This window comes from Maylandia zebra, linkage group LG14 (assembly GCF_041146795.1).
Source record: "Maylandia zebra isolate NMK-2024a linkage group LG14, Mzebra_GT3a, whole genome shotgun sequence".
In the NCBI taxonomy this organism is placed as follows: Eukaryota; Metazoa; Chordata; class Actinopteri; order Cichliformes; family Cichlidae; genus Maylandia; species Maylandia zebra.
In genome coordinates, this window is record NC_135180.1 from 15,703,713 (window position 1) to 15,731,576 (window position 27,864).

The window sequence follows — 27,864 nt, forward strand, 5'->3', positions numbered from 1 at the left end:
TCACATCAAGCCTTAAATGAGCAGGGGCTCAAAACCTTAAAGCTATTCTCGTGAAAAGGTTTCCATCTACTGGGCATATTTTGAACTGCATTACATCAAACAGTAAGCTTCTCTTCTGTCTGGGGCTCTAACATAGAAGGATATACAAACTTAAAAAGAAAAATAAAGTGTTTGTTCTTATTTAAAACCTTTTATTTTGTCTCTCAAAACACATCTCTTTTCCAAAATTAAAGAATGCATTCAGTATTTAATGTTAGAATATGACTTAGTCAACATAATAATACATTTAACATATCAGAATCACTGCAGGATGCAAATATATATCATAAACTTCCCTCATTTTAAAATAATCATAGTTGTAAAATAAAATGATTTATAAATGGAGGTTTTGACTTAATATTTGGTGGCAGGAGGTATTTGTGTGATTTATTTTTGGATACTTGTTCAATATCCTAGATGAGGGTACTTTTCCTTAAAAAGACTCCATTATGCTTCCACTTCAATACTTTTTTTTGTCTCCCTTGTCTCTGATAGTGCCGTCTCGGCCTCCTGAAAATGTTCTGGCAGTGGCCAAGTCTCCAGAGGTCATTTCACTCTCCTGGATACCTCTACCCAGGGAGGCTCTGAACGGGAACCTGCAGGGCTACAGAGTCATCTACTGGGCCAACCTGCCTGACGGAGGTACTAGCACACACACACACACACACACACACACACACACACACACACACACACACACACACACACACACACACACACACACACCTTTTAGTTGCCACTTAGGCCAATCCTTTGGTCCCTGTCTTTATTTCATTGCTGTTGCTTGCTTACCCAGGCACTAGGTGGCGCTGTGGTTTTGTCAAGATGCAACAATATGATGTAAAATGGTGTTTTGAAGCTGTTTCAGTGTGTGTGTGTGTGTGTGTGTGTGTATAGGACAGTTATCACTTATTCAACACTCATGGTGCTTTGTCTCTGACTCATCCTGTTTGTGGTTAGCAGCAGAACGATGAGCTCATTTTTACCCATTTTTAAAGGTTTAAATATAATTTCCAGCCACCTTGTTGCATTAATAATAATGTTTTGTTTTTTTTTACGTCTCATGCAGTTTTATCTCCTTGGGATTATAAACGTACTTGCATGTTTTATATTTTTCATATTTTGTGACCAGCATGTGACTTTTGGACAATCAGCGGTGCGTTACACTACATCCTGATTGCTCACAAATGCTAATCAGCAGTAGAAACGCGAAGCCTGCAGTTCACAGAGGGAAGATTTGTGGTTGTATTTCCTGTGAATATATAGCAGTATAGCAGTGAGTGAACCTGCAGTCTGGCTGGGCGCCATCAATAATTCACAGTGCAATAATTCCAGCGAGCCTCATTGCTTCAGCTCTGAGTGACAGGACATAAGAAGAGAGGGAAGAGAAGATGAGAGTAGAGTAAAAATCCGAGTAATAATATAATAAAGTTTTGTCGGGTTAAAATACTTTATCTAAGTTTTATCACATGTGAAGGGGGATAGTTTTGTAACTTTTCAGAGCTGAATTAACTGCTCTTGCTCTACTCTGCCGCAGTTTATACATTCAGACTTATTAACATGTTTCTTTTTTTGTGTCAGAACTGGGAGAAATCAGAAATATGACCACCAGTCAGCCTTCTCTGGAGCTCGATGGTTTGGAGAAGTACACCAACTACAGCATCCAGGTGTTAGCCTTCACAAATGCTGGAGATGGTGTCCGCAGTGAACAGATCTACGTCCGCACCAAAGAGGATGGTATAAGAAATACCAGATAACTCCCCGTTGACTATAGTTTAGTTGCTCCTGGAAAATGCTTCAGTGTAAATGGCACTGTGTTGTTCCTCTGCAGTTCCTGGGCCTCCAGCAGGAGTGAAGGCCGCGGCCTCCAGTGGCTCAGAAGTCTACGTGTCCTGGCTGCCTCCACTCAAACTCAATGGCATCATCAGGAAATACATCGTCTTCTGTTCCAACCTGCATCCGATGGTAATAGCATTTGTATACCACAAGATTTTCATGGTCTTCTTCAGTCTTCCTCACAAGCCTCTCTGCACTTTCTCATGCTGATGCTGCCCAGTGATACATTAATCCTTTCCGTCCCTTCGCTTCACAGGTGATGAGTGAGTTTGAAGCTTCTCCAGATGCATACATCTACAGGATCCCAAACTTGGTTCTGACCAGACAGTACAGTATCTGGGTGGTGGCTGTGACTGCTGCAGGTCACGGCAACAACAGTGAGAAAATCACAGTGCAGCCTCTGGCCAAAGGTACAAAATCCTAACTAAACTGGCCTTTTTTGTGTCATGTAGGAATTTTCCCACGGATTATTTCTTTAAGTGGAATTGCATGGTTCCTTTAATAGTGGTGGTTTAATCACACAGAGCATAAACTTATAAGAAGACAGGAACAGTAACTTATTTTTGTGCTGCTTTTAGCTCCAGCTAGGATCCTGACGTTTAATGGGACAGTGACCACTCCTTGGATGAAGGACATTGTTTTACCATGCAGGGCGGTTGGAGACCCTCCTCCCACCATCAAGTGGCTCAAGGGAAAGTAGGTCTCACACAGACGCACAAACAAGCATGTAGTACTGGTCAGCAGGATACAGATAGATTATTTTCATGCCTTTTTCCAGCACCAATGGGACACCTACACCCGTCCTGGTGGATGGTCGTCGTATTGTCTACGGCAATGGCAGCTTCCTCATCCGTACAGTGAAAGCAGAGGATTCTGGGAACTACAGCTGTGTGGCCAGCAACAACTGGGGGTCAGATGAGATCACACTCAATTTGCAGGTGCAAGGTAAGAAATATTTATTTTCTACCTTTTATATACACACTCACTGGCATTTGGGTGAGGTACACCTGTTCAGCTGCTCATTAACACAAATGTCTAATCAGCCAATCACACGGCACAAACTCAGTGCTCAGGGTTTAGGCGTATAGACATGGTCAAGACCAAACCAAGGATCAGAACGGGGAAGCACCTTTGGGATCTGGTGAAACAGGAGATTCATGGACTCATGGAAGTGCAGCCAGTAAATCTGCAGCAACTGTTTAACGCTGTCATACCAATGTAAACCAAAATCTGTGAATCTGTGTCACGAAGAATTACTGCAGTTCTAAAGACAGCAAGGTGCCCAACCCAATTCCTAATTACAGTGAACACCATATAGAGTAAACTGACTTTTTACTTGCATCAAGTGAACCATGAGACACTTTAATCCAAGCGACTAACCGAGCATTGACCTTTGTTTGTCCTCATATCCACAGTACCACCTGATCAGCCACGCCTCACAGTGACCAAGACCACCACCACATCGATCACATTGTCATGGATACCAGGAGACAACGGAGGGAGTTCAATCAGAGGTGAGGGTGTCCAACATCCACAGAACATAACATGTGCACATACAACAGACAGTACAAGGAAGTGGATGGTCAACAACATACACCTTTATATAACAACAATTACCCCCACCACCACCACCACACACAAACTGTGGCCTGACCCCCATTTCTGCTGCTCGTGTCTCATTATCTGCTGGTGCAGCACAATACTGGAGTCCTAAAAGCCAGATTAAAAAGCAGCAGGGAAGATTAGGTCCTTTTAAGTGAAGATTAAAGCGCTCCATCTTAAAGAAAGTGTAATCACACTGAGACTAGTTGTAGTGATTTATCATTGCACATAATCGAGGGGCTCCTGTGCTCAGAGCTGGAGCCGTTAAAGAAGCTGTCTATGATACCTTCTCTGTGATATTTGTTTTGCTTTCCTGCACAAAGCAACAGCCATCACCAAAATACACACATCTACTGCAAGTTTACTGATGTCTGTTTGCAGGCTAGCATGCAGCCTTTTCTCGGGATCCTGTGATGAGCGGTTGGTCTATTTTTCCTCATCCTTTGACCACAAAACCTATAAACAAACTGTGATTAAATTTTTCAGCTTCCTAGCCGATACGTGCCAAATTTATCTGAAATAGTTGGACCTGTTTGCCTTGATTCACAGTTGAGATCCTTTTTAGATGTTTAAGTTCTTCCGTGTCATAACATTTTTCGAAATTGTTCCAGAAATTTCCAGAATAAGCCTCTGTCTAAGCATTATTGAGAGTTTTCCTTTGATGATAAATGCAGGACCAGAAAACATTCTGGTGAATTAAAGGCTACAAATGTTTGTCTCTGTAAACAAAATACTTTCTTACATCCAATAATTAACTGTGGAGCCATAAATATATTAAAAAGGTAGGAACACAAGCTTATTATGTATTACTGGAAAAATATCAAATTTATTCGGACTCAGCTCACTCCAGATATACTGTGTCATGTCTTCATTCATACCTCTTTCTCCTCCTCGCAGGTTACATTCTGCAGTACTCAGAAGATAACAGTGAGCAGTGGGGCAGTTTTCCCATCAGCCCCAGCGAGCGTTCATACCGCCTGGAGAACCTGAAGTGTGGCACGTGGTACAAATTCACTCTGACGGCCCAGAATGCAGTGGGACCAGGGCGCATCAGTGAGATCATTGAAGCTAAGACTCATGGGAAAGGTGTGGAGTACTTTTTTAAAAAAAATATTATTTTTATTATTATTATTATTATACTAACAAGTATTAATATGCGAACAGCAGTGCTACAACATTGGGTATAGTTGACCAGGAAAGGGTGCTTTTAAAATAAATAATATACCCTAACCCTATACAACAAACTTTATGCCACACCTACCCCAAATTAGCAGTACTGGTAATTAATAACATATTTTTTAATGTTACTGCAATGATTAATGCACCAGTTAGGTGCAAGCTCTTTAATGAAAACTTTTTTAATGCTAAAATATAATTATTGTTGTTTTCTGTGATTTTTTTTTTCTATTTTACAAAAATGCAGAAGATCATATGACCAAATGAAAGTTATTTACTTATAATTTTTAGTTTTAAAACAAGTTTTTGATATTTGTGTTTATTGTTTTATTTGTGTTTAATAAATTTGTTATGTGCTCTGCAGTCAAAGCAAAAATAGTTGTTACAGTTTTCCCACAGAGAGAGGATTCATGAGCTTAGATGAGGGAATCCATATTTGGACAAGATGGTGACATTTAGCAGCTAATGCTAGCTAGCTTCAGTGGCGAGCTTGGTGCACCCACACAGTCATGTGTGGGTGCACCAAGCGGGCAGACATAGATATCTGCTAAATAGTGGTGAACTATATCTAAAATAATACTTAAGCTACTTTGATTTCAATCACTGATACTGACTTTGTTTTTCAAGGTCAGTTGGTATTTACTTGCAAAAGTTGTAACTTTCTTTCTGTATTCTCTTCAGAACCTCAATTTGCCAAAGAACATGAACTCTTCACCAGCATCAACTCCACGAGGGCCAGGCTCAACCTGGCTGGCTGGAATAACGGAGGCTGTCCAATCACCTCCTTTATACTGGAGTACCGAGCAGTGGACTTGGGCACCTGGACCACAGCCCAGCGCACATCGCTGACCAAGAGCTACATCCTGTACGAATTGCAGGAGGCGACGTGGTACGAACTGCAGATGAAGGTCACCAACAGCGCCGGCTCAGCAGAGAAGAGGATCACCTTTGCTACTTTGAATGCTGACGGAAGTGAGTTTGGATTTTAACAGTTTGCATGTTACGGATCTTTGGATGAATCATGGATGACTCAAGAAATCATAAAAATGTTTAAAGAAATACTAAAAATGTGAAAAGTAGATGGAAGAAATGTTATTAGCAAAATTGGGCTCTTACTAAAACGAAAGTCTGTTGGGAAATGTTTAACCCTGTCATTCTATTGCAAGAAACCAGTCTGAGCCCAAGACTACAGTAAATGGTCAAACATACTTAGATGTTGATGCCAGATTTGGAACTTGTCAGCAGAGCGCTGGGGAGTCTTAAACACCATCAACACTACAGGGTTGAGTTGATCTGGTTGCTGAACACTTCCATGTTGCAATAAAACCATTTTTAATTGATCATGTAATATCTAGGAATGAAGAAATTCCAGAAACTAACTTGTTGCAATGGTGGCATCCTGTTACAGTACCTCACTCGATTCCAGTGAGCTCTTTAGAACGACCTATTCTTTCACAAATGTTTGTAAAGGCAGGCCATATGGCTGGGTGGGCAACTCCAGGCCTCGAGGGCTGGTGTGTCCTTGATCCAACACAGTTGATGGCTAAATGACCTCGTCAACATGTCCTAAAGTTTTCCAGAGGCTTGGTAATGAAGTAATCATGTGATTCAGGTGTTTTGACCCAGGGTGATATCTAAAACCTGCAGGACACCAGCCCTCGAGGCCTGGAGTTGCCCACCCCTGCCGTATGGCTTGGTGGTTGATTTTATACAGCTGTGGCAATAAAAACATTAAAATTAAAAGATTTAGAGGTGTGGTCCCGTACCTTTGTCCGTATAGTGTATTTACAATGATTGCAATTAACAGTAATAATAATAGTAATTGTTTATTTATACAGAAAACTGTAGAGTGTTCCAGAGTTTGAAGAATATTTCCAATGAGCAGAAAAATTTGAAACGAATAACAAGGTATCCTACATGAAAAATACACAAAAATAGCTCATAATAAGAATCAAAATATATTAGCTGTTAAGAAGGGTCAAACTGTTAAAGGAAGACTTGAATCGAAGGCTGTTCTGAGCCGAGGAAACACTACAGCAAAAGTGTGATCCTTTCGTTGCTTCTCAGACTTGAGAGGTCTGTTCAGTAAAGCTTCTGTTAAATACTCTGGTGCTGTTTGCTGCTCGCAGAGTCGGCGTTACACCATAAAGTGCCATTCTGCACTTCTGCCTACAGTCGAGAATGTATTTTTTATTTAGATTGTCTGTCCCACTGTTTTATCAGCCTTTGAACAAGGCTCAGTAAGAGAATGGGGATGGTCTTCTGATTCTCCATGGGCTGTGGCGTCGCTCTATTTGCCTTGGGCTACAGATTGTGTCAGTCATGCACAAAGGATCTGTGAAGAAGGATAGGAACTTGTAAGCACTGTGCTCTCCAGACGGTTAACTTATTTCCTTTGAAGAGCTTTGCTGAGATGTGTAAGCTGCCTGTAAGGGTGTTATGTGTGCGTGCATGCATGTATGTGAGTGAGTGTGTGTGGGACACAAGTGTGTGTGGATGCTATTGTGAGTGTGAGAGTGGGTCTACAGCTTAATGCAGCTGCTGAGAAGCAGTCCTGCGGACTTAACACCACATATTCAGTCTGCTACAAACCTGGTTCCCCATCATCCCCCCACCAGCTATGGCAGATGGCTGCCCCTCCCTGAGGCTGGTTTCGCCAGAGATTTTTTCCTGTTGAAAGGGAGTTTTTCCTTCCCACTGTTGCTAAGTGCTTAATCAAAGCAGTCATTTGATTGTTGGGGTTTTCTGTATTGTTGTAAGGTCTCTACCTTACAATATAAAGCACCGGGAAGGGACTGTTGTTGTGATTTGGTGCTATATAAATAAAAATAAATTGAATTGAACTGAAAAGGTTTTGAGACCAGGAAGAAAATAGTTTAACTAATAAATTAAGACCAGATGAAAACAGCTACTTCACAAACATAGACAGGAAATGGACAAGCTGATCCAATGTTGCCAATGTGCATGCCGTTTAAAACAGCACCAAAATGTCACAAATACATATATTTTTGCAAGTTAAAAAGTGTGCAAAGGTTTGCAACCATGTTAACCAGGTTTAAATCCACCGACTGGTCATGTGTACTCGAGTCTTCTCTTGGGGTTCGGCTGAATCCTTTGTGACATCCCAATAAAGAACACGCATGTGGAAAAGCAGCATCCTAAGAGAGAATCAGCATCTTATCATCCCTGTATTCTTTAACTGTGTTGCATAAAAGCTTATCTTCAGTGTTTGTCTTGCAGGAAACCATCAACAGCACTTTGTTGTTGTAGAATATTAAATGTTTTTGAAGATTCAAAAGCAAAGTATTTGAAAATGTTAACAAATGTTGTTTTTTCACCCTCCTTTCAAGGCACCATCCCTCCTCTGCTGAAAACAGGAGATCCCATCTCAGACAACATGTCAGGCAGTGGAGGTCTGAAGATGGTGGTGACCATCACCTCTATTCTTGTGGTGGCTGTGCTGGTTTTTATTATGCTCATGGTGCTAAAGAGGAGAAGGCGGGAGCAGAGGCTCAAAAGACTCAGAGGTGGGTTGTAGATTAAGTTGTGTTGCTTTTATAATTTGTATGAATTTGCATTCTGTTTACAGTGTGAAGTGTAAATCTGGTCCATAAACCCAACATGTCTGTGTGCAAACCTGATCTCCATTACACAGATAAGCACTCGGACAAAAATGTGTTGTGTAATTAATCTTAAATGTAAAACTTTAGGCTTAGTTTGCCTTTAAAATGAAGAAATTGCCTCTGTGAGTATTTTGCACCTGGCGCCTTTCTGCAAGAGTTGTTGTCAGTGATTGTAGACTCTTAGCGCTGCTGTGGATTATCAACTAGGACAGTGCTATTATAGTATATTAACTGCCTCTTTGCTGACTTCACAGATGCCAAAAGCCTGGCAGAAATGCTGATGAGGTATGTGTTCCTAATTTTAATTTATGCACACAGCTTTCCTTTGAGCGGGGAACATAAATCACTGTGTAGCCCGGAGTTACAGTGCCCATCAGTAAGAATCAAATATATCGCATGCACACTGTCCCTCCTGCTTTCTTACAGCTACTTATCAGCTTAAATTAAATTGAATTAGCATTTCTGCAATATAGTGCAAAATCACAGCTGAAAAGTAAGGATTTTTTTCCTATTAATCTCCTCAGTAAGAACACCCGGACCCCTGACACAGTGAACAAGCAGCAGCAAACGCTAAGAATGCACATCGACATCCCCAGAGCACAGCTCCTCATCGAGGAGAGAGACACCATGGAGACAATCGGTAAGGCCCTCAAAGTCAGACTTGTGCGTCTAAGTGTAAAATATGGACGATACTTAAAGTCTTTTCCTCCGTTTTGCAGATGACAGGTCTACCGTGCTGCTGACAGACAATGACTTTGGGGAGACCAATAAACAGAAGTCCTCCACAGTGACCCACACAGTCCACTACCAGTCTCTGTCACAGGCCACTGGACCGCTGGTGGATGTGTCCGATGCTAGGCCTGGAACCAGTGAGTCCCACCACCGTCAGTGCTCAACATTTATTTCCTCTACTACTAATAATACTAATACTACTGCAAGTGCTGTGCTGTGCTTCTAGCATACTGTTGAATACTGTCTTGTGGATAAAGCAGTAATATTGTTTTATTTGGTTGTTCTGCAGCTTCATCTTACACCATAAAACACAAACAGTAAAAGCTTTTCAGTGCAAATCGCGCTGAAGTACAGTACATGCAAAGCAAATGGGTTTTCTAGCCGGTCTGAGTTTAACAGTAGGCAGCTCACGTGGAGTATTGTACCACCTTTCAGCAGTGAGATGACAAAGCACAACAGCTGGGCTTCTGGTGTTTGAGTCCCACTGAAGCAGAAGTGATGAAGAGCTGTTATCTCCCTGCCTTTTCTTGACATATTCCCATCTGACTGCCGTGCCCCAACTGGCCAGCTGGACCCGAGTACAGACGCAGACCTCAATGCACACACTTAGTGATGTACCAAAGTGATTTTGTGCAGAAAGTTAGCTGCAGATGGATTCACCTAACAATATATTGTGGTATTTGTAACACCGAGTCACGCGGTTCATTTTGTCCTAATTAAATGGCTTAAACTTTAAATTATTCATTTTACAACAGGCTGTTTGAAATGTAAATCAAAACTAAATGGAATGATTATATTCTACTTTATAGTAGAAGACTCAAGGTGCTGAACTGACAGGGTGAGATAACCTCCCTCTCCAAAAGTACAGCAGCAGGGTTCTTGACTGTAAAAAATATGACTGTAATTCATCAGAAAAGTTCTTAATTTTCATTAACATGTGCTTTTTAGCTTTACTTGATATCTGCCAACACATAAACAAGACATAAACAGAACAACAGCATATCTGTGCTCACATAAAATTGAAAACATGGGCACGAGTCCAATATTCATCACAGTCAAACACACGCATTTGCAGTCATTTTTAATCAAACAGCCACACGATTGGGTCGTTTAATTTGTCCGGTGGGGCATGAACCCAGATGCTGACTCTGCTTTTTTTTCCTCCTCCCTGCTGCTGGCCAAACACCTCCATCATTTATCCCCCCATCCGCACAGATAAAATTACAGCCTGACCTACTACAATTACCAGCACTATTCTTCTCTGCACAGATCCAATCCAGGCCTTTTTTAAAGACTGAATCTGCCCAGCAGTGAATAGACCAGTAGTCTGTCTGGGTCAGGGTGATAGGTGACGGTTTGTGTGTCTGTCTGCAATGAGACAATTGGATTGAGTGTAATGTTCAGTTCTCTAGAGAGAATAATTGTAGCTTTACATGAAAGCCCAGCAGGAAACGCACATATTCACTTTTTAAATCCCTGCACAGTTACGGAAAAAATGTGTTTTTTTGTTCGCATCCATTTGTCTCGTGCCTGTCATGTGTGGTGGACTCTGCAATGGTTGCTAGGACTAAATAGATCTATCCATGTCATTTAACAATTATTTATTAGATAACTAATAGTTAAACTAAAAAATATGCCTTTTGTTGTGTCAGAGGACTTTGGTGGTTTGAAAATTATTACCTGTGTTCATTAACAGTGCGACCCCCTCTGTCCTTACTTAGATCCCACTGCCAGACGCACTGCCAAAGCTGGTCCTGCCGCAGCACGGAGCCGATACGCCAGCCAGTGGACTCTGAACCGGCCACACCCCACCAGCTCCTCACACACCCTGACCACTGACTGGAGACTCCCCACTCCGCGTGCCACTGGATCTGTGGACAAAGAGAGCGACAGCTACAGTGTCAGCCCCTCACAGGATACAGGTAGAGCAGTGCTGTCCAGAAACAACATGGACTCATATGTAGCCCTTGGTAGAATTCAGGGTTTAAAGTTGGAGGAGGTGACGGAAATCGTGTTGCTGTTGGGAGATGTTCAAGTGTGAAGAGTCAGCATGAATATCACGTTGGCTTTTCTCTGCAATCCAAATCATTTGGGCTGCAGTTTTTTATTCCAAACTGCAGTTTTGGGGCGTACTCTTGGCTGAAGATTGCAGGGTACAAGTCCAACTTGAACCCACGCATTTTTTATATTTAAAACACATTAAATAATAAATAAACCTGAAAAGCACAGGAAATACGGCAATAATCCACATATATGATAAACCGTAGCTTTTCATAATACACCATTCTTTACAATAACTAAGCACGTGCTATACGATGTGTGACTTGTGACCCTCAGATCGCGCACGGAGCAGCATGGTATCAACAGAGAGTGCCTCCTCCACCTACGAGGAGCTGGCCAGAGCCTATGAGCATGCCAAGATGGAGGAACAGCTCCGCCATGCCAAGTTCACCATCACCGAGTGCTTCATCTCTGACACCTCATCTGAACAGATGACAGCAGGGACCAACGACTACACCGACAGCCTGACCTCTAGCACACCGTCCGAGTCGGGCATCTGCCGCTTTACCGCTTCTCCGCCCAAACCTCAGGATGTCAGCAGGGTCATGAACATGGCCGTGCCCAAAGCGCACAGACCTGGTGAGGATGTGGTGTTTGTCACGCCCAGCGTACACACAGTTCGTAGCTGAACCACCCTTTCTGACAGTAAACTGCATTTAGATGTACAGAAAAGCTTCTATATTCGTCTTCTTCGTTAGGAAAACTAGTTGAGAGAATTTAACCAGAAATCTAAGACAAAAAATGTGGGCAGCTGCAATCATTTATGCCACATGCTTGAGACTGACTGGGTTGCTCATCTGAACATAGCTTAACAGATGTTGCAGAGATCCATTTGCTTTCATGTGCACCTCTCTCACCTGTGTGGTTCGCACAGGAAAATTTGAGCTACTTCTTCACCAACAATGTGAGCAAACATGTCCTGGAAAGATTTTTGTTCTCCTGTAGCAGCCAACACGAGCTACAACAACACGAGCTACAACAACACGAGCTACAACAACACGAGCTACAAGCCGACAGGCAGGTATAGTTTTGTGTAATGGGCAGAACAGCTAAATCACATTACATTAAAGATTTTCTCTAACCTCTCTAGTCTTTCAACAAAACCAGTGACTTTGGTCTCTTTGGTTTTTAAGCTGTTTTGTAAATGACCACATATTATTCTGCAGAAGCCGGTCAGTTCACTTTATGGCCACCCTCTGCTTTAATTCAGCTGCCATCAGCTTCCCATCTTAAGGATGCATCCCCTTAGTCTTCACCCAGCTGGTGCTAAGGTATTGTCTCATTAAACCAGTACAGAGCTCTTTACAGGCCTCCTGGGAGAGTAGCTCCTTGTTTTGGCAACTTTTAGGCCCTTAACAAAGCAACAAGAAGAATTCCAATATGCAGTTTTCCCTGCTGAACCCCGGGGAAGCTCGTCATTGTTAGAAAACAAAAAAACGTTTTACTAGTAATTGATACGTATGTTTTGTTGTTGTTTTTTTAAACTGTGACTCCAAAGTTTTTCATTACTTCTGCAATTTGAGGTAGACCTGCTGTGCTGTGCTCTCTCCTCTCGGTTTGTAGTCTTACCTTACGTGACCCTCTGCTCCTCCTGGGAGATTTGCAGCTCAGTTACAAGATCTGGCAGTCCCGCTGCAAAGCTGCTGGCCACACACAGAAGCGCAGACATTCAAAAACACACACACGTATTCACAGCTCTTTTGTCATCCCCTCTGATCTCTGGGGCCGCAGATAATTAGCAGAGTCGAAGGTGTTTGGAAATTTAGGTCTGTGTTGTTGTTATTTTGTTTCTCAACAATAAGCATCCCAGAATCTTCAGTTTGACCTGACTGGGTTGAGGCCTCTTAGGCTTCATTATGTTTGTAACATTTATGCACAGGACGGCGGACTCGTATCACCAGTTTAGCGGAGAGAGAGGTCGGCTAAAGGCTATCAGTCAACCTAATCTCTATTGCCTATTGTCACTCGGCACAAAACGGCTCTTTACCGCCACACTGGAGACCTGTCAGTGTGATACCAGACTCTTTTCAGGCTGGTGTGGGAGCGCGGAGTGTTGAGACCCTGGTGTCATTTACATTAGTAATTGACACCAGGTCTGGTAGGTACGGCTTTTCTTAGCTGTATAAGCATTGTGTATTTTGCTGCCTTTGCAGTTAATGGACTATAAAATGACTACATGGTTTTCTGGAAGTTTACAGTTAACAAAGATTTATCAAAGCTCTATTTATTAGTAAGTTGTCTTGTAGAGTACAGAGAGAGAGAGATGCAAAACATTAACCAATCTGGCCAAAATTATTTAGAAACATTGTATGCATATTACTGTTGAATATGTGGATGCAGGATCTCTGTCACCCAGGTCACGGTAGTCCTGAGAGCTTGAAAAAAGAAGGGAATGGGCCTTCTTTTATTTGTGATGACGTGTCCCCCTCAGGATCATCTCCAAAAGGAGAAAGTCCCCAGAAGACCTTCCTGGCCAGTTACCTGGGACTGAAAAAGCCTCTTGAATGAGAGTTTAAATTTTTCAAAGACCAACAGAAGTCCAATTACAGGGAAATAGTGCTATCCAAAGCACAGGTGAGCATGGAAACTGGATGATAGGCGTAGTTCATCACTTATGGTGTGCACTTGCCCAGGACCGCTGCCGTATTAAACTTCTTAAAAGACATTTTTAATGCCATGTCATGCTTGCTTCTGCAGGTGTAGCCATACAGACGTGACAGCAGTATCGATCTTTCCAACAAGCTCTTAGAAGAGAGTGACTTTCCCAAAATGCCAGACAGCTCATTTAAAACATCTCCACACTTCTAAAAAATACAGACCCAGTGTGGAGGTTGTTTTGCTTGACTGTGGGTAAATGACCTGACTTCAACCCTATATTTGTCTCTATTACACCTGAGTGACATGAGCTCACCTAACCTGTCCATGCAGGGGTCAAAGGTGCTGCTTTCCACTGGGCCTTTGCAACAAATCCTCTGGATTTACGGGGCCATGAGCAGCAATCGTCGCACAATCAGCTTGTAAATATTTTGCGCGTAGCTCTTCCTTAACGACACACATAATATCCTTTGCAGAAGACTACAGCGATAAGGCAACAGACACTTGCACAGATTAATGTGTTTGGCAGAGAGCTGCGGTTGTATCGTGGCTACACATAACGCCCCATTACTGAACGATCGGAAATTTACTGGCTGATGAATTTTCAAACCACATTTCTAATGAGCCCCCACGGAATCACTTAAATCTATATTTAATTCAATCAACACTCCTCCTCATTCATCATCTTTGGTGGCACTAATAGGGCTTGTTATGAAACACAGTAAATTATTCATTCTCCCCGTGAACCCAGAAATCCATTCTCCAAGGTCACGTTGGGCTGAAAGTGCAAACATGACCTCGGCTAATGCTGTGCAGGCAGGAAGTGTGGGTCTACATATAGCGTATACTTCTGTGCATGTGTGGGCCGAGTACATGTGAGTGTGTCAGTGTGCGTGGGAGAGAGAGTGCATGCGTTGAAAATGTTATTTTAGCGTTAAATTGTACACGTGTTGAAATGTTGATCCCTGCTCCCGTGAAACATAAACGCTCCATGACTAATGAAACAGTGCAGGTGCTGCTCAGCTCATCAAGTGTTCAATCTCGCCGCAGAGCACCCAATCTGGTAACCTGACGCTCTTTTGAGATTGGCTTGTTTGCTGTGTTAAACATGTAATCCACTCAGTAGAATGGATACAATAGCAGTAAACTCGCTGAACCCAAAGCGCCTCTCCTAATCCAACACCTCACAGGATTATTTAACAATTGACAGGACAGCATTTAGTCAAAGTTTATCACTTGGTCAAGATATTAAATCTGACCTGCTTTATGTGTCCACAGGCCTTTGAAGGTTCTTCTCATTCCTGCAGTGAAACACTGAGAGAAAAGTGCAAATTGACAAATGAATGAATGTCATACATATATGCCGGTGGCAGAGACAAAGGCCATAACTCAGTTTCATCGCTTTAAGAGGAGAGAGCCACTGCATCACTGCATCCGTCCCTGACAGTGATAGCAAAGTTAACACTGTAATATTCATTTTCCTATTACATTATCTCCTGCACTCTTTTCCCAATACCAACTCTTAAATTAAATAGATTCACAAATAGCGAAGATTGGTATTACATTAAAATAATAGTCGTGAATCATAATCCCGAGAGGGGCCCAAGGTGAGAAAATGTACCGGCGTGAATGTGAATTAAATATAGATTTCTTTTCCGGCTCTGTGCAATTAATTTAAACTGAGGGGAAGGAAGAACAAGCAGGGAGCCCAGAAAGTAGCTTCACTGTTTCAGGGCAAGCAGAGGCATCTCTTAAAATCAGCTTATGTTAAATGATATCTCAAAGATTTCTTTATTTCCTCCTCACTGAAGCAGTGCCTTAGATTGATTTAAATACCCCTGATAGCTGACAATAAATAACGCTTCCCAAATCGATGTCTTCAGCAAATCAGCAAATGACCGCGTGTAATCTTGTGATGAAGAAGCCAAGGAGAATTATCACCCGACTCTATTGCCAGTAGCTCTGCAGAGCATTTTAATGGCTTTCACCTCATTGCTTTGGTTTATGGTGCATAACATAACTACTCATTAGTCCCACTGGTCTTAGCATTTCCTCCAGACACAGAAGCTAAATGATTTAAAAAAAAAAACATCCTGACACCCATTATAAACTGTCTCGCCCCTCAAAACCGTTAGAATCTATGTAATTGAGCATTTAGCAGCTAGAGATAGAAAAGACAGATATTTCCATCATGGGCAGAGAAAAAGAAAGCTACCCAAGGTTGGTAACCCCACTGGCAACCTCCGGTCTCTAGAGAATAATATGCAGATGGTGAGTAGTTGCTGAAGTTTTCTGGGTGAAATTGGTCACAGGAACCCTGGGTGCTGCACCTTGGTCTCTACCAGATTATTTGCATTATTTGCAACTGCAGCAATCTGCAAGCAACCAAGCAACCTCAAGGAGGTTTGGGTGTAGCGCTGCATACTTCTTTGTGACCACTTTATAGTATTAGCAAGCATCCTCCTGCTGTGGTTTCTCATTAACCAGTGGTTGCCATGCAGTCTCCAACTGGTCTTTAGGCCTCTGTGAGTGGGACATTAGTTAGTTTCACAAACACCTTAGAAGCTGACAGCATTTTTAGTCTTTTTGCTTGTCTCCTGTGTGTCACCTCCCAGGAGGAGAGCTGGTCCACTTGCCGCCTTACCTCCGTATGGACTTCCTGTTGAACCGCGGCGTGCCTCTTCCAGCCCGAGGTGGGGGCGTCAGCAGCAGTAGTGGCAGCAGCAGCAGTGGAGGTGGTGCTGGAGCAAGTGGAAGTGGTGCCGGTGCTACAGGGGAAACAAGAGGAGGCGGAGGAGCCATGGGTCAGACCTGCCTGGAGCCCCAGAGGAGCCGTACCCTGAAGAGGCCACCTCCCATGGAACCCACCCCTATGGAAGTGCCCTCACCCAGGGAGGTTCAGCAGTGGCAGCCAGGAACTGCTTCCACCCTCCCACACAGGGATGTCCGGGAGAGGGGAGAGGCCCGTGGTGAGGTCCGGGGAGAGGTCCCTTCCTCAGGAGATCTAGCCCAAGCACAGGCTGCCAAGCTTAGCACCTCCCAGGAGTCACTGCTGGACTCCAGAGGACACCTGAAACAGAGCAACAACCCCTATGCCAAGTCTTACACTCTGGTATAACACTGGGACACAGAGGACTACTGCAGACACACTGGAGGAGGAAGGACAAGAGGCAGACGAAAGGCACAGGACGGACAGTTTTCCACAACAGAAATTGTTGTATATAGAGCTGTTTCTGACATGCGTCTGAAGTGGATGCTTTTCTTTGAGTCTGTCTTTCTTTCTTTCACTCTTTTCTTTGTTTCCTCTCTCGCTCTTCTCTGTTGCTTTCACACCTTTCATTCTCTCACGCCTCGCTCCTCTTCTGATGAAATTTTCTCTCACAGTTTTTATTTTCTACTTGAATATTCTTTTATTCTAAAGTGACAAAATATGAGGATTGCCAAAATGATTTATTTAAAATTTGAGAAAGAGAAAAAAATACTATTGAATTTATATCAAGGACAATTATAGTCATTATTAATATTACTATTATTATATAAAACAGAAAATATTTAAAAAAGAAGAAGGGACAGGGAGGAGGACTCTGCAGGAGAACGTTGCTTTCTTAATTTATTTTTGTTTTATTGTCGCAGTGTGATGAAATCTGTGGTTGGGAAACTGAGGGGGTTTTTAGCACTACAAGGAGCCAACAGAGGAGAAGAGGAGAGACCCCAGACGTGACCGCCAATGCTGACCAATCGTAATGTTTTTCAACCTTTCTGACGACTGCATGGCGACTGATCCAATGACAATTAATAGGAATGGCTGGACATCCCAAAAAAAAAAAGAAGAGACAGAGAAAGAGAATTTTTGTCACACTATGAAATTATACAATGTGAATATATATAAAGAGATCACTTTTATTTGTGGATATTATGGGGAAAATGATTTGGTTAATAAAGTCCTTAGTCATGTTTGCACACATCTGAGTTTGATTTATATTTCCAAAGATCAATATCCCTCCTTTTTCTTTAACCTGGTTGTTCTTATACTTTCCACCTACTTTCCTAATTTACCAAAAAAGGGCAGCCATATCTGGTAATATCTAAAAGAGGTTTGATCAATGACCTCCTGATGGCTGCAGCCTGATTTTCTGCATATTTAACATCATTTTGACAATCTTCAAAGTTTTTTACTTTGAAGATTGTTCCTGGAAATGCATTAGTGTGCAAAATCCAAACACTAGTGCATCCAAAATAGATTAATAATTAAAAAAGTAAGCTTTCCTTTACCTTTTGTTTTTTGTTTTAACTTTGGTAATAACAGCTTACAGTTAATGAAAATCTGAAATCCTGTATCTTAAATTATTAAAATGTTTAATTTCCAGTGTGAGTAAATTACTATTCAGACAGTGCAAATACCTTGTATCACTATAGTTCAGTACACACAGCTGTCATTGGGGAACAATGCATCGAAGCCACAGAAGTTGACTGCTGAAAATATTAATGGAAAGTTGACTAGAAGTGAAACGTGTGGTAGGGAAAGGTCCACCGGGTGCAGGGGTGTTTGCAGCCGTGACAAGATTGTCAAAAAGAACAAAACTGTTCCACTTGGGAGAGCTGGAAACTGAACACAACGCACACAAAAGAAGAGACTATCACAACTAACCAGGAAGTAACAGAGCAGAAATGCAGACTTTACACAGAGACAAAAGGTAAACAGACAGAGACGGTGACAGGACTGAGAGAGGCAGGAAATACACAAACTAACAAATAAAACTGTCAAAGAACTAAAGGCACAGATAACTGAGGTAAGGAAAGCAAACTGCAATATAAAGAGAACAGAAAACAACATTACAGAATAAGATTGATGAAAAATACAAAACTAGAGAAACTAAACATCTCAAAACTCAAAACCACAGTCCAAGACCCACAGAGGTTGCATTCGAGGTGTATGATCTGTCAGACATGGTCTAGGCTTCTGGCTGGAAGCTGTGCAATATCAAACCCGCAACTCCTCCCAGAGTTAATTTATTTTGTTTGGGGATAGTTGTAGTTTGGGAGTTTGTAAGATATTTATATAGCCATCGCCATTTGAGGAAAAGACCTTCATCTAAAAAGCTGCTGGCAGTACAAAATATAATTAAACTGTAAAGGAAAAAGTTGAAAAACCATTAACAAGTAAGTAGGAGAGGAAAGGTTTAATGATATCTGGAAAACAAATCCATAAGTTGCTTCATTTGTATACTCATACAGCAGAAAAAAAAACTGAATTAACGTTTACCTTTTGCATTGATCGGCTGACTGTCCGACGTCACAGTGGAACCATAACACCGATCATCTGACAGCACTTGATGTCCATTGTTAACCTGAACTATTCCCAATTTTGTGTGAATTACCAGTTACTGTGAAATCCATACATACATCATATCATGGCAATATGCAATTTAGAGATATCTGCCTGTAGAAAGGTAGGCTTAGTACACTAAACTAAAAGTAACACAAAACCACTTTAAAGAAATCTTAAATTTTTAAAGATCATTTTTTATTATTATTCTCTTATTTTTCTTATTTTGTCGAAACATTTCTCACCAACATAAGCATCCACAAAAACTGAGCTGAAGCACAAAAATACACACATCATTAAAAAACAAACACGTCACGTTTTACAGAGGATTACTGGTGTGTAGAAGTTGTTTGAATGCAATGAATCGGTCTCTTGAGTGTGTCCACACGTCAGCGGGGAGCATGTAACAGCGAAGAACAACCTTGGCATGGCACAAGCATTAATTAAAACAGGCTTGTGTGGATGCTCGGCGTTGGTTTTGATCAACAGATGGCACTGTGCAGTCACTGAATCGAGTCCTTTTGCTGATAACAAGCAGTGAGCGTGTGGACTTGGAGGAGGTGGAAAAGGATGGTTCAGCACCAAAACTATTTGTGACAACCTGGAGAGAAACATCAAGGGCAACCCAGCATCCATTCCAGCGTGTGTCTGCCATTTGCAGGAGCACGCCACCCCGAACACTGTGAATTATTCATGCCAGCGCTGACACTGGGGGCTAGATCAGGTTTACACTGTCACAGTGATCCCCACGGTGCCCCAAATGTGGATGAGACAGCAGAAGCTGGGAAAAGATTGCTTGCACCCCAATGAATAACCACACACACACACACACACACACACACACACACACACACACACACACACACACACACACACACACACACACACACACACACACATTATGCTAATCCTTGGTGGTAAATCGATGCAGCTGAAGTTGCTTTAAGTTGTTCTGTTGCTGTTTTATTCTTCCCTTTATGGTGCGTACATTTGTCCATTCAGTGCAACACAAAAATGATCTGCTGCAGGCTCTGAAATTGGCTACCAGGAAAACTTCATGCAGTTGCTATAAATGTTTGCAAGGAAACGGTCACACTGGAAATCAAATTTAGCACCGTGGGCGAATGACAATAATTGCAGTTTCTTTTTTAAACCTGTGGACTCCCTTCGCTGGTGTGTGGTATTATAATAAAGATAGATTGCCCACCTGCACACCAAGAATACTTCATGCCTGTTCACTTGCCCTCATACATTAGGAAGAAGTAGGACTGGGGTGTTAGTGTGTGACTTGCCTCCTGGCTGTGGGCCATTATCGCGCCTCCAACCACGCTCAGCAGCCACAGAGGGAAACTCTGAGATAGTGGAACGGGATGAGGAGGTTTTAAAGCTAAAAGTGTAGTGCAGTGGTTTGTAACCGTTCTTTCTTTTGCTATATGAATTCAAGTAACCTTTAAGCAACACTATGCATACACTTTTAGTTTAGTTAGCTGTTCTATCCATTTATCTCTTACTTGTCTCTGACTTTTCTGCTAGCTTGCTTGCGGAATAATTTCAGATTCAATATGTGGGTATACTTTGTGGGGAAAAATATTGTTTATTTTGAGCAGCAGAATTTGCCGTACCGAGTAGACCTCGCCCACGGGAATGAGGCTGTACTGTATGACTGCTAATTTTCAGAAGGAGCCCTTGTGTGCTGTGGTGCAGATTTTTAGTAGATTTCTTCTAACTCTCCTAGGAGGATACCATAGCATGATGTGCACTGTCAGTGAACATACGAGGTTAGGAACAGTCAAGAGAGCTCCCAGGTGGTTTTCATAATGAGGTGCCTTAAGGGTTGGTAGGAGACAGGGGTGCAATTTAGAGAGCATGAAACGGAAGGAAATTCCCCCGGAGTTCTCAGATTGTTCCCACTGTGTTTATCTCTCCGAGGCCCATTATTTTTCTTCTCAGTCTTGACCTCCATCTCGCTGCTCTGCCTCTGTATTGATCCTGCAGCGTCTGTCCTTGTCTTCAGTGAAGGACTTGAAGAGCACAGTATTTTTCTGACAAGAAGATTATTTCACATGGGTTCCCTTTGTCATCTCAAGCAAACCAGTGGACTTTCAGTACTTAACGAGTTAGCTGTGGACTTGTAGGCCAACAAATACACTTCAGATGTTTACACACTCTCATCGTGGACATGAAGTTCATGGTAATTTTGGGCTTTTAATCATTTTTTTGAACTCTTCTTCTTCCGAGGTAGAATGATTGTAGAGCATACACCTTTAAGGTCTAAAAAATAATAATAATTGAGTGCATAAGTTTAAATTTATTCTCTAATCCACACTGATTAAAAAAAAAAGAATAAAATATACATACACCAGCAATAATGAGACATTGCTAAATGTCCCTTAGCAAGTTGCACCACGACCAGACACTATTGGTAGCAATCAACAAGTTTGGGTTAAATATTATATATATGGTAGATTTAATTTAGACTGGTTAGTTTCCTGCTAAAGACATGGTTAATAATAATGCAAATTTTCTTTTTTTTTTTTTTTTTGCCTGTCCCGTTTGGCTCTTTTGCCATCAGAATTGTTGTCTAAAGGCAAAGAAAGATGCCCAACGGATTTACTTTACCAAATTGACCATCCCAGCCTTGCCATAATGGTCCATTTGATTCACCTTTTATTGTTTATTTTATTTTCACTTACTGAATACGGGACAGACTTGACTGGGGGAAAGAAGGGGAGAAAGAAAGAGGGAAAGAGAAACAGCTGAGAAGAGGGACGGGGGAGAAGGGCAAAAGACAAAAACCAACAGAACGGGCAGAGAAAAAAAAAGAAGAAAAAAAGAAAAAAATGCATATATCAATCACCTGGGTCACCTGCTGAGAAAGAAAAAAGAAAACAAGCAGAAGAGAACAAGAGTAATAGAATAAACAACATCACAATGATATATGGGAATATGACAGTAAATACTAAATATTAAACATTATTGTGCAGCACATAAGATCAACAGAACACAGTGTGCTTTGAGGTAGGAGCCAAAAAGGGTGTAGTTTGTGGGTGTGATCACCCGTGTGTACACCTGTGAGCATGGACACGCTTGTTTTTTTAAAAGGTTCCTTCATGTAATAATCTGCTAGAGGGTGTGGGGGGGCCACAGCCCCGTCCTCCAGGGCATGAAGCAGGTATGGAGGAGATCAAAACTCCAGACATCCAGAGGCCCCCAGAACACAAGAGACCAAGGAAGACCAACAGAGGGGCAGCCGCGCCACTGTCCCAGAAAGAGCTGAGGAGAGTCCCAGATGAGGGCTCACTCAGCAGCCGCGGAGCAGAAGCCAGGGGGAGTTGCAGTGACGCGCCCGTGAGCTCCGCCGGCAGCCAGCCGTGCCTGAGTGACCGAGCCCCAGGCCGAGAGGCCGGGGGCACCCCACCTCCGAAGTGGCCCGAGCAAGCCCCAGGCTCCAGGCCCCGATAAGCGGCCGCCAAGGAGTGATAATAATGCAAATTTTCAATAGAGTTGAGGTCAGGGCTTTGGGAAAGCTTAACGCTAGCATGCTTTATCCATTCCAAAACCAGTTCTGATTTGTGTTTGAGATCATTGACCTGGTTGAACAACCAGTTGTATCTAAGTTTCAACTGTCTAGCTGTTGATTTGAGGGGAAGTTGAAGAATTTGGAGGTAACGTTTTCATTATTCTATCCATACCTCTGGCAATTAAACAGCCCAGTGCATGATGCTACCGCCACCATGCTCGACAGCTGGTACACTGGTCTTAGGTTTGAAAGCCTCACCTTCACTCCTCCAAACATAACTCTGGGCATAAAATGTTTCTCCAGTATGCATTTGTCTTGACCATGTGGGCAGCTGCAAATTTCACTCACTTAAAGGTGCCAGTTTTGGTGCTACTTTTTTGCTCATCAGTTTCCTGTTCATGGCGGACTTAAGCCTTGCAACTAGTAGTTAGTCATGAGCTGTAATTCGAAGTTTGTAGACCTTGCTCATGTCATGTAGAACCATAAGAACCATTTTTAAGTGATTTAAGTGGTACAGTGTACAATCATTCGACTCTGGAAAAAGAATAGTTCAAAGAAAAGAAGTGAGTGCTCAGGAAGTCACTGTAGTCAAGGACGCAAGCTGTTTGTTAGGTGGTTTGATAGCTATGATCCCTGTCAAATATCTGTTATTATAATGAAAAACTTAATACTGTCATGTAAAACATTACAGATTGCAAATGTTTGAACAATATTGATCTGTCTAAAGGAAGAGATCCTGTGTTATGGACTACTAAGTGATGGATGGTCTGATTAAGCCAAGTCGATGTTGTAAAAAGCTGTTGTAATTGCTCACAGTTAATTAGAAACTGGCAAAGAGTCATGCAATAAGGAGTTAGAGCTTTATAAACTCGAGTGAAGCACTAACACAATCAGTGTTGCAGGTTTGTTTCTCATTGAAGCAGCTATATCATTATATATATCATGAAATGAGCTTCAGATCAAGGTATCAATGTGTCAGTGTAGCTGGTGTCTGAAAGCATAATCCAGATGCTCCTCAGCAACACCAGCAACCCAAAGAACTGCAAATCTTTCAGAGAATTGCATCATACTTCATAATTTAATCATGGTGGTCTGCGAGAGAGGCATGTTGTCAATAATGTGTGCTTACTATGTCTCATGACTTTACACAGACTCACATCTGGAGTGATGTTTAACACAAATTTACTTTACTGTCCCCTCAAGTCAAAGGCTACTTGAAGTGCCCATAAAACTTCAGTGGAAGATAAGTGAATATGGAAAAAAACACAAATCAATAAAACCTCATAGATCTGTCACACTTATACAATACATACATGGGTATTTTTAGAAAACTGAGATTTCTGCTTTTATTTTGAAAACTATTTTCATTCAGATGAAAATGCCAAAAATTCTATCAAGCCAGAGCAAAAGGTGGTGATATAATCCTAACTGTACAGAAATGTTAGCCAATCAAAAGATGAAATACAACAACAAAGTCTGCTGTCGATACAAGGAGGAACAGGTGCGCACATGCAGCAGGGCCAGGCAAACATCTTTGTTTTCCTCAGTTTAAAAGCAGAGATGGACTTTCTAAAAATCTTCAACCTTAGAGGAGTTTTACAAAAATCTTTGTTCTCACTGATGTGTGGCTGAAAGGCCAGGATGCAGAGAAAAAGCTGTTTCCCGAAACACACACGCACGTGTGGACAGGGGCCTTAATCAGCAGAGCCTTTCATGAACAGCACTTTTTAGCTTTAACTGTAAAGCTAACTGAGCCAGACACTGTATTAGATAAAAGCATCTCTATTGATTTCTACGGTTTTATTTCCATATGTAAGAGTTTAACAACTGATTTATGTTTTATAGTTATTAATGCAGTCTTTTCCTTTCAAGTGCAGACAGATGTAAACTGTTGTAATTTTATGAGCTTCTGAGGCATATGCAGAAGCCAATAACACTCTGTAGGAGCAACATATGCAGCACAGAAACTCAAAGCTTCACACTGCTGATGTTTTTTTCCCTTAGCATCTATGAGATGTGACATCTAACTATTGATATAAACTGCAGTCTTCTCCAGGAGCTATCCTGAAAGATCACAAGTGGTATTCTGGGGGCATTAAAAGAATTAAAATTAAAATTATTTATAAAATGAAGAACTTTAAGCATTTTGATTTAAATTGGATTATTATGGCTTATAGTCCATGGAAATCAGAAATCTGGTATCTAGTAAAACATTATAAATACTGTATTTCTCACAGTATAGTTCAATACCCCCAACCTCAGTCATGGTGAAGACCATCCAACACTTGTCCAGATAACGGTCATCAGTGAGGAGAGTGAGGGAAGGTGATTCCTGAAAAGCTGGCTTTTTGCAAAATGCTGTATCAAATAATATTAATGGAAAGTTGCCTGCAAGGGAAACGTGTGGAAGAAAAAGTTGCACAAGCAACAGTGATGATGGCAGCCTTGAGAGGAACTGACCTGTTTTTCTGTTTTCCAAAGTCCTCTCTACAGATGACAGTGAAATTTCAATTTCATATTGAAATCAAGGCTGTAGAGTCTGGAGGAATATGAGGTGCTTGAAGTCCAGTGTGAAGTTTGTGCAGTCTGTGGTTATTCGGGCTGTTGTATCATCTGTTGTTGTCAGTGGTTCTTGGTAATGTGTGTTTAATCAAGTCCAAAGTCAACGCAGCCACACACTGGGAGATTTTAGAGCGCTTCATGCTTCCATCTGCTGATGAGCCTTATGGAGATGCTGGTTTCCTTCTTTGGCAGGACTTCACACCTGCCCGCAGTGCCAAAACTACTACCAAATGGTTTGCTGATCGTGTTATTATGTAGAGAGAAATTACTTCACATAACCACGATATGATCTACAAACATAAAATAAGATTTACAAATGTGTATAATCGCTTTAGTGTAACTTTGCATAATCGCAAATGTGTGTTGCAACAACCTCCTGTCAGCGAGTGAAACATCACAACCCTTAATTGAACTGAATTGAATTGCACAGTTTTCCATGTTGTTTAACATGTATTTACCCACTCTCACATGCAATGATGTGTGACCATATGCACAAACACACACCACCTAGCTCTCTCTGGAAAAAATACCTGCTCTCACACGTACGTCCTATTAAAACAATTACTCGCTTACAAATTCAAGATCACTGAAAGGAAACTAACTACTGCATCTTTATGACTGATTCACAAACTGCTGTGAGAGCAGGCAGGCTCTAATTCACACACGGAGCGATTTCAGTGCAAGTAAGCTGTGTGTATGAAAGGCCGACTACACAGTGAGCATTTACATAATTTCCTTAGTGATTAATAAAGTGTTCGGATTCTGATATGCACAAAAAATTTTAAAGTCACTTTACTAATCTGAAAAGGCTTGTTTTTAAAACCTCCGCCTGTGCACACAAAGGTCCAATCGTATTTGTGATGTTCTTTCCCTTCAATTAAAAATTGTTAAAGATAGAAAAGTGCACAAGTTATTTGTTTCCCACTTACGCACTTATTTTGTACTTAGAGTACAGTATATAGTGAATTTGCCATCATTGAAAAATTCCTTTGAGGTGGAATTCGTAGCTGCAAAGGTGAAGTCTCATTAATGAGAAAGAAAAGCGGGTATAAATAGCAGCTGGTTTCTGGGGTTCATTCACAATCACAGGGTCAGTGGAGCAGCAACACTGCCGGGGGATAAAGTTTCTAGGACGGTTTTCAAATATGAAGATGGGAAATTATAGTTCACTACAGCGAGTGTGAGGTGTCACTTTTTGCTTTTCAGAAATTGGTTCACAGCGTTTTTTTTCCTCTTTTAAATTTTCCTTTAAAATACCAAATGTGACAGCTTACTTTATTTACCTCTGCTGTACCTTTACCACTAGCAAACTAGCATGATGATAAATATGGAAAGACAACCTTAATATTGCCAATCCTGCATATAATGCAAATGCAAAGTAAATGTTCTAATTATTTAATAAAAGCTTACTGTTTGTTCCAGAAACCACATCGTGATTGACAAAGTCCTAAAGCTGTGGCATCACAGCAACGTGAACAACACTGATTATGGTGAGGCAGGAATCACACCAACAGATGGATATCAGACACACGTCTGGAATGGCTTGGCCACATTCAACACACAACCCCAAAACCCAATTTTATTATTTCATAAAACATATTAGTTCATTTTGAATCTGATGCCAGCAACAAATCACAAAGAAAGGTTGGTTCTTGGGCAGAATTTGAATTTGTAATAAACAAAAACAGATGGGAGAACATTTTGCAGTTAATTAGGCTAACTGATAACAGGTCAGTAATATGACTGGGCATGAAAAGAGCGTCTCAGTGATTTGGAGTAAAGTAAAGATGTACGCAAGTCGATTATTTCATTATTTGTCTGCCTTGGTTGCTCTTCCAGGGGTTTCACCTCCTGTATGTATGTGAAAAGGCCTCTTCCTTCTGGTAGTTGTTATTCAAGAAAAGAACTGCTTCCAGCAGCGTAGTCAATGTTTGGCACTTCTCTTTGAAAGAGGGTACAAGCTTGCTCAGCTTGTCTGTTTTCAGTCTGCAGTCCTGCAAGTTGTGCCACACTGTTGGTCTTTCAGCCTGCTCAATGGTACGCTCATTGACTCTGTGTGCACTTGATTTTAATTGTTCATTTTCAGCCGGGGTGGCTTTAAAGACCTTTCACACTTCTATTTGCATAGAGGGCCACGTCCTGGACCAAGCTACCTTGGAAAAATTAAAACAGTCAATTGATGTGTATAGAGTCAGAGCAAAGCTACTGCAGACAGCGAGTATCACGGCTGCGCCTGCTGCAGTTGTGGCCATGGTCTGGCATGTGCACCTGTACATACGGATGTCTGAAATATAAAAAATTGCCAAAAATGAAAGAAAAATAAATAAATTTGACAACAAAATCAAAAATGTGTGGATCAGCTGAGGCTCTCAACTACAGGGAGTGCAGAATTATTAGGCAAATGAGTATTTTGTCCACATCATCCTCTTCATGCATGTTGTCTTACTCCAAGCTGTATAGGCTCAAAAGCCTACTACCAATTAAGCATATTAGGTGATGTGCATCTCTGTAATGAGAAGGGGTGTGGTCTAATGACATCAACACCCTATATCAGGTGTGCATAATTATTAGGCAACGTCCTTTCCTTTGGCAAAATGGGTCAAAAGAAGGACTTGACAGGCTCAGAAAAGTCAAAAATAGTGAGATATCTTGCAGAGGGATGCAGCAGTCTCAAAATTGCAAAGCTTCTGAAGCGTGATCATCGAACAATCAAGCGTTTCATTCAAAATAGTCAACAGGGTCGCAAGAAGCGTGTGGAAAAACCAAGGCGCCAAATAACTGCCCATGAACTG

The 27,864-nt window shown here is 41.6% G+C and overlaps 1 protein-coding gene across 4 annotated transcripts in view; it reads left to right on the forward strand.

The window, feature by feature from the left end:
* dscamb (Down syndrome cell adhesion molecule b) overlaps positions 1 to 17,620 on the forward strand; it is a 134,094-nt gene extending 116,474 nt beyond the window's left edge. The window contains exons 18-33 of one of the 4 annotated variants that reach the window (XM_076892287.1): positions 535 to 681; positions 1,621 to 1,776; positions 1,871 to 2,010; positions 2,132 to 2,285; positions 2,454 to 2,571; positions 2,654 to 2,820; positions 3,291 to 3,389; positions 4,375 to 4,563; positions 5,335 to 5,625; positions 8,004 to 8,180; positions 8,531 to 8,561; positions 8,801 to 8,916; positions 8,996 to 9,160; positions 10,730 to 10,930; positions 11,346 to 11,648; positions 16,280 to 17,620. In XM_076892287.1, coding sequence (XP_076748402.1) covers positions 535 to 681; positions 1,621 to 1,776; positions 1,871 to 2,010; positions 2,132 to 2,285; positions 2,454 to 2,571; positions 2,654 to 2,820; positions 3,291 to 3,389; positions 4,375 to 4,563; positions 5,335 to 5,625; positions 8,004 to 8,180; positions 8,531 to 8,561; positions 8,801 to 8,916; positions 8,996 to 9,160; positions 10,730 to 10,930; positions 11,346 to 11,648; positions 16,280 to 16,782 — 2,957 coding nt within the window. In that variant the 3' untranslated portion in view covers positions 16,783 to 17,620. The remainder of the gene's footprint in view (positions 1 to 534; positions 682 to 1,620; positions 1,777 to 1,870; positions 2,011 to 2,131; positions 2,286 to 2,453; positions 2,572 to 2,653; positions 2,821 to 3,290; positions 3,390 to 4,374; positions 4,564 to 5,334; positions 5,626 to 8,003; positions 8,181 to 8,530; positions 8,562 to 8,800; positions 8,917 to 8,995; positions 9,161 to 10,729; positions 10,931 to 11,345; positions 11,649 to 16,279) is intronic. The other 3 variants (XM_076892288.1, XM_012917205.3, XM_004544012.4) reach the window with 3 other exon arrangements.
* Positions 17,621 to 27,864: the final 10,244 nt, after the last annotated feature.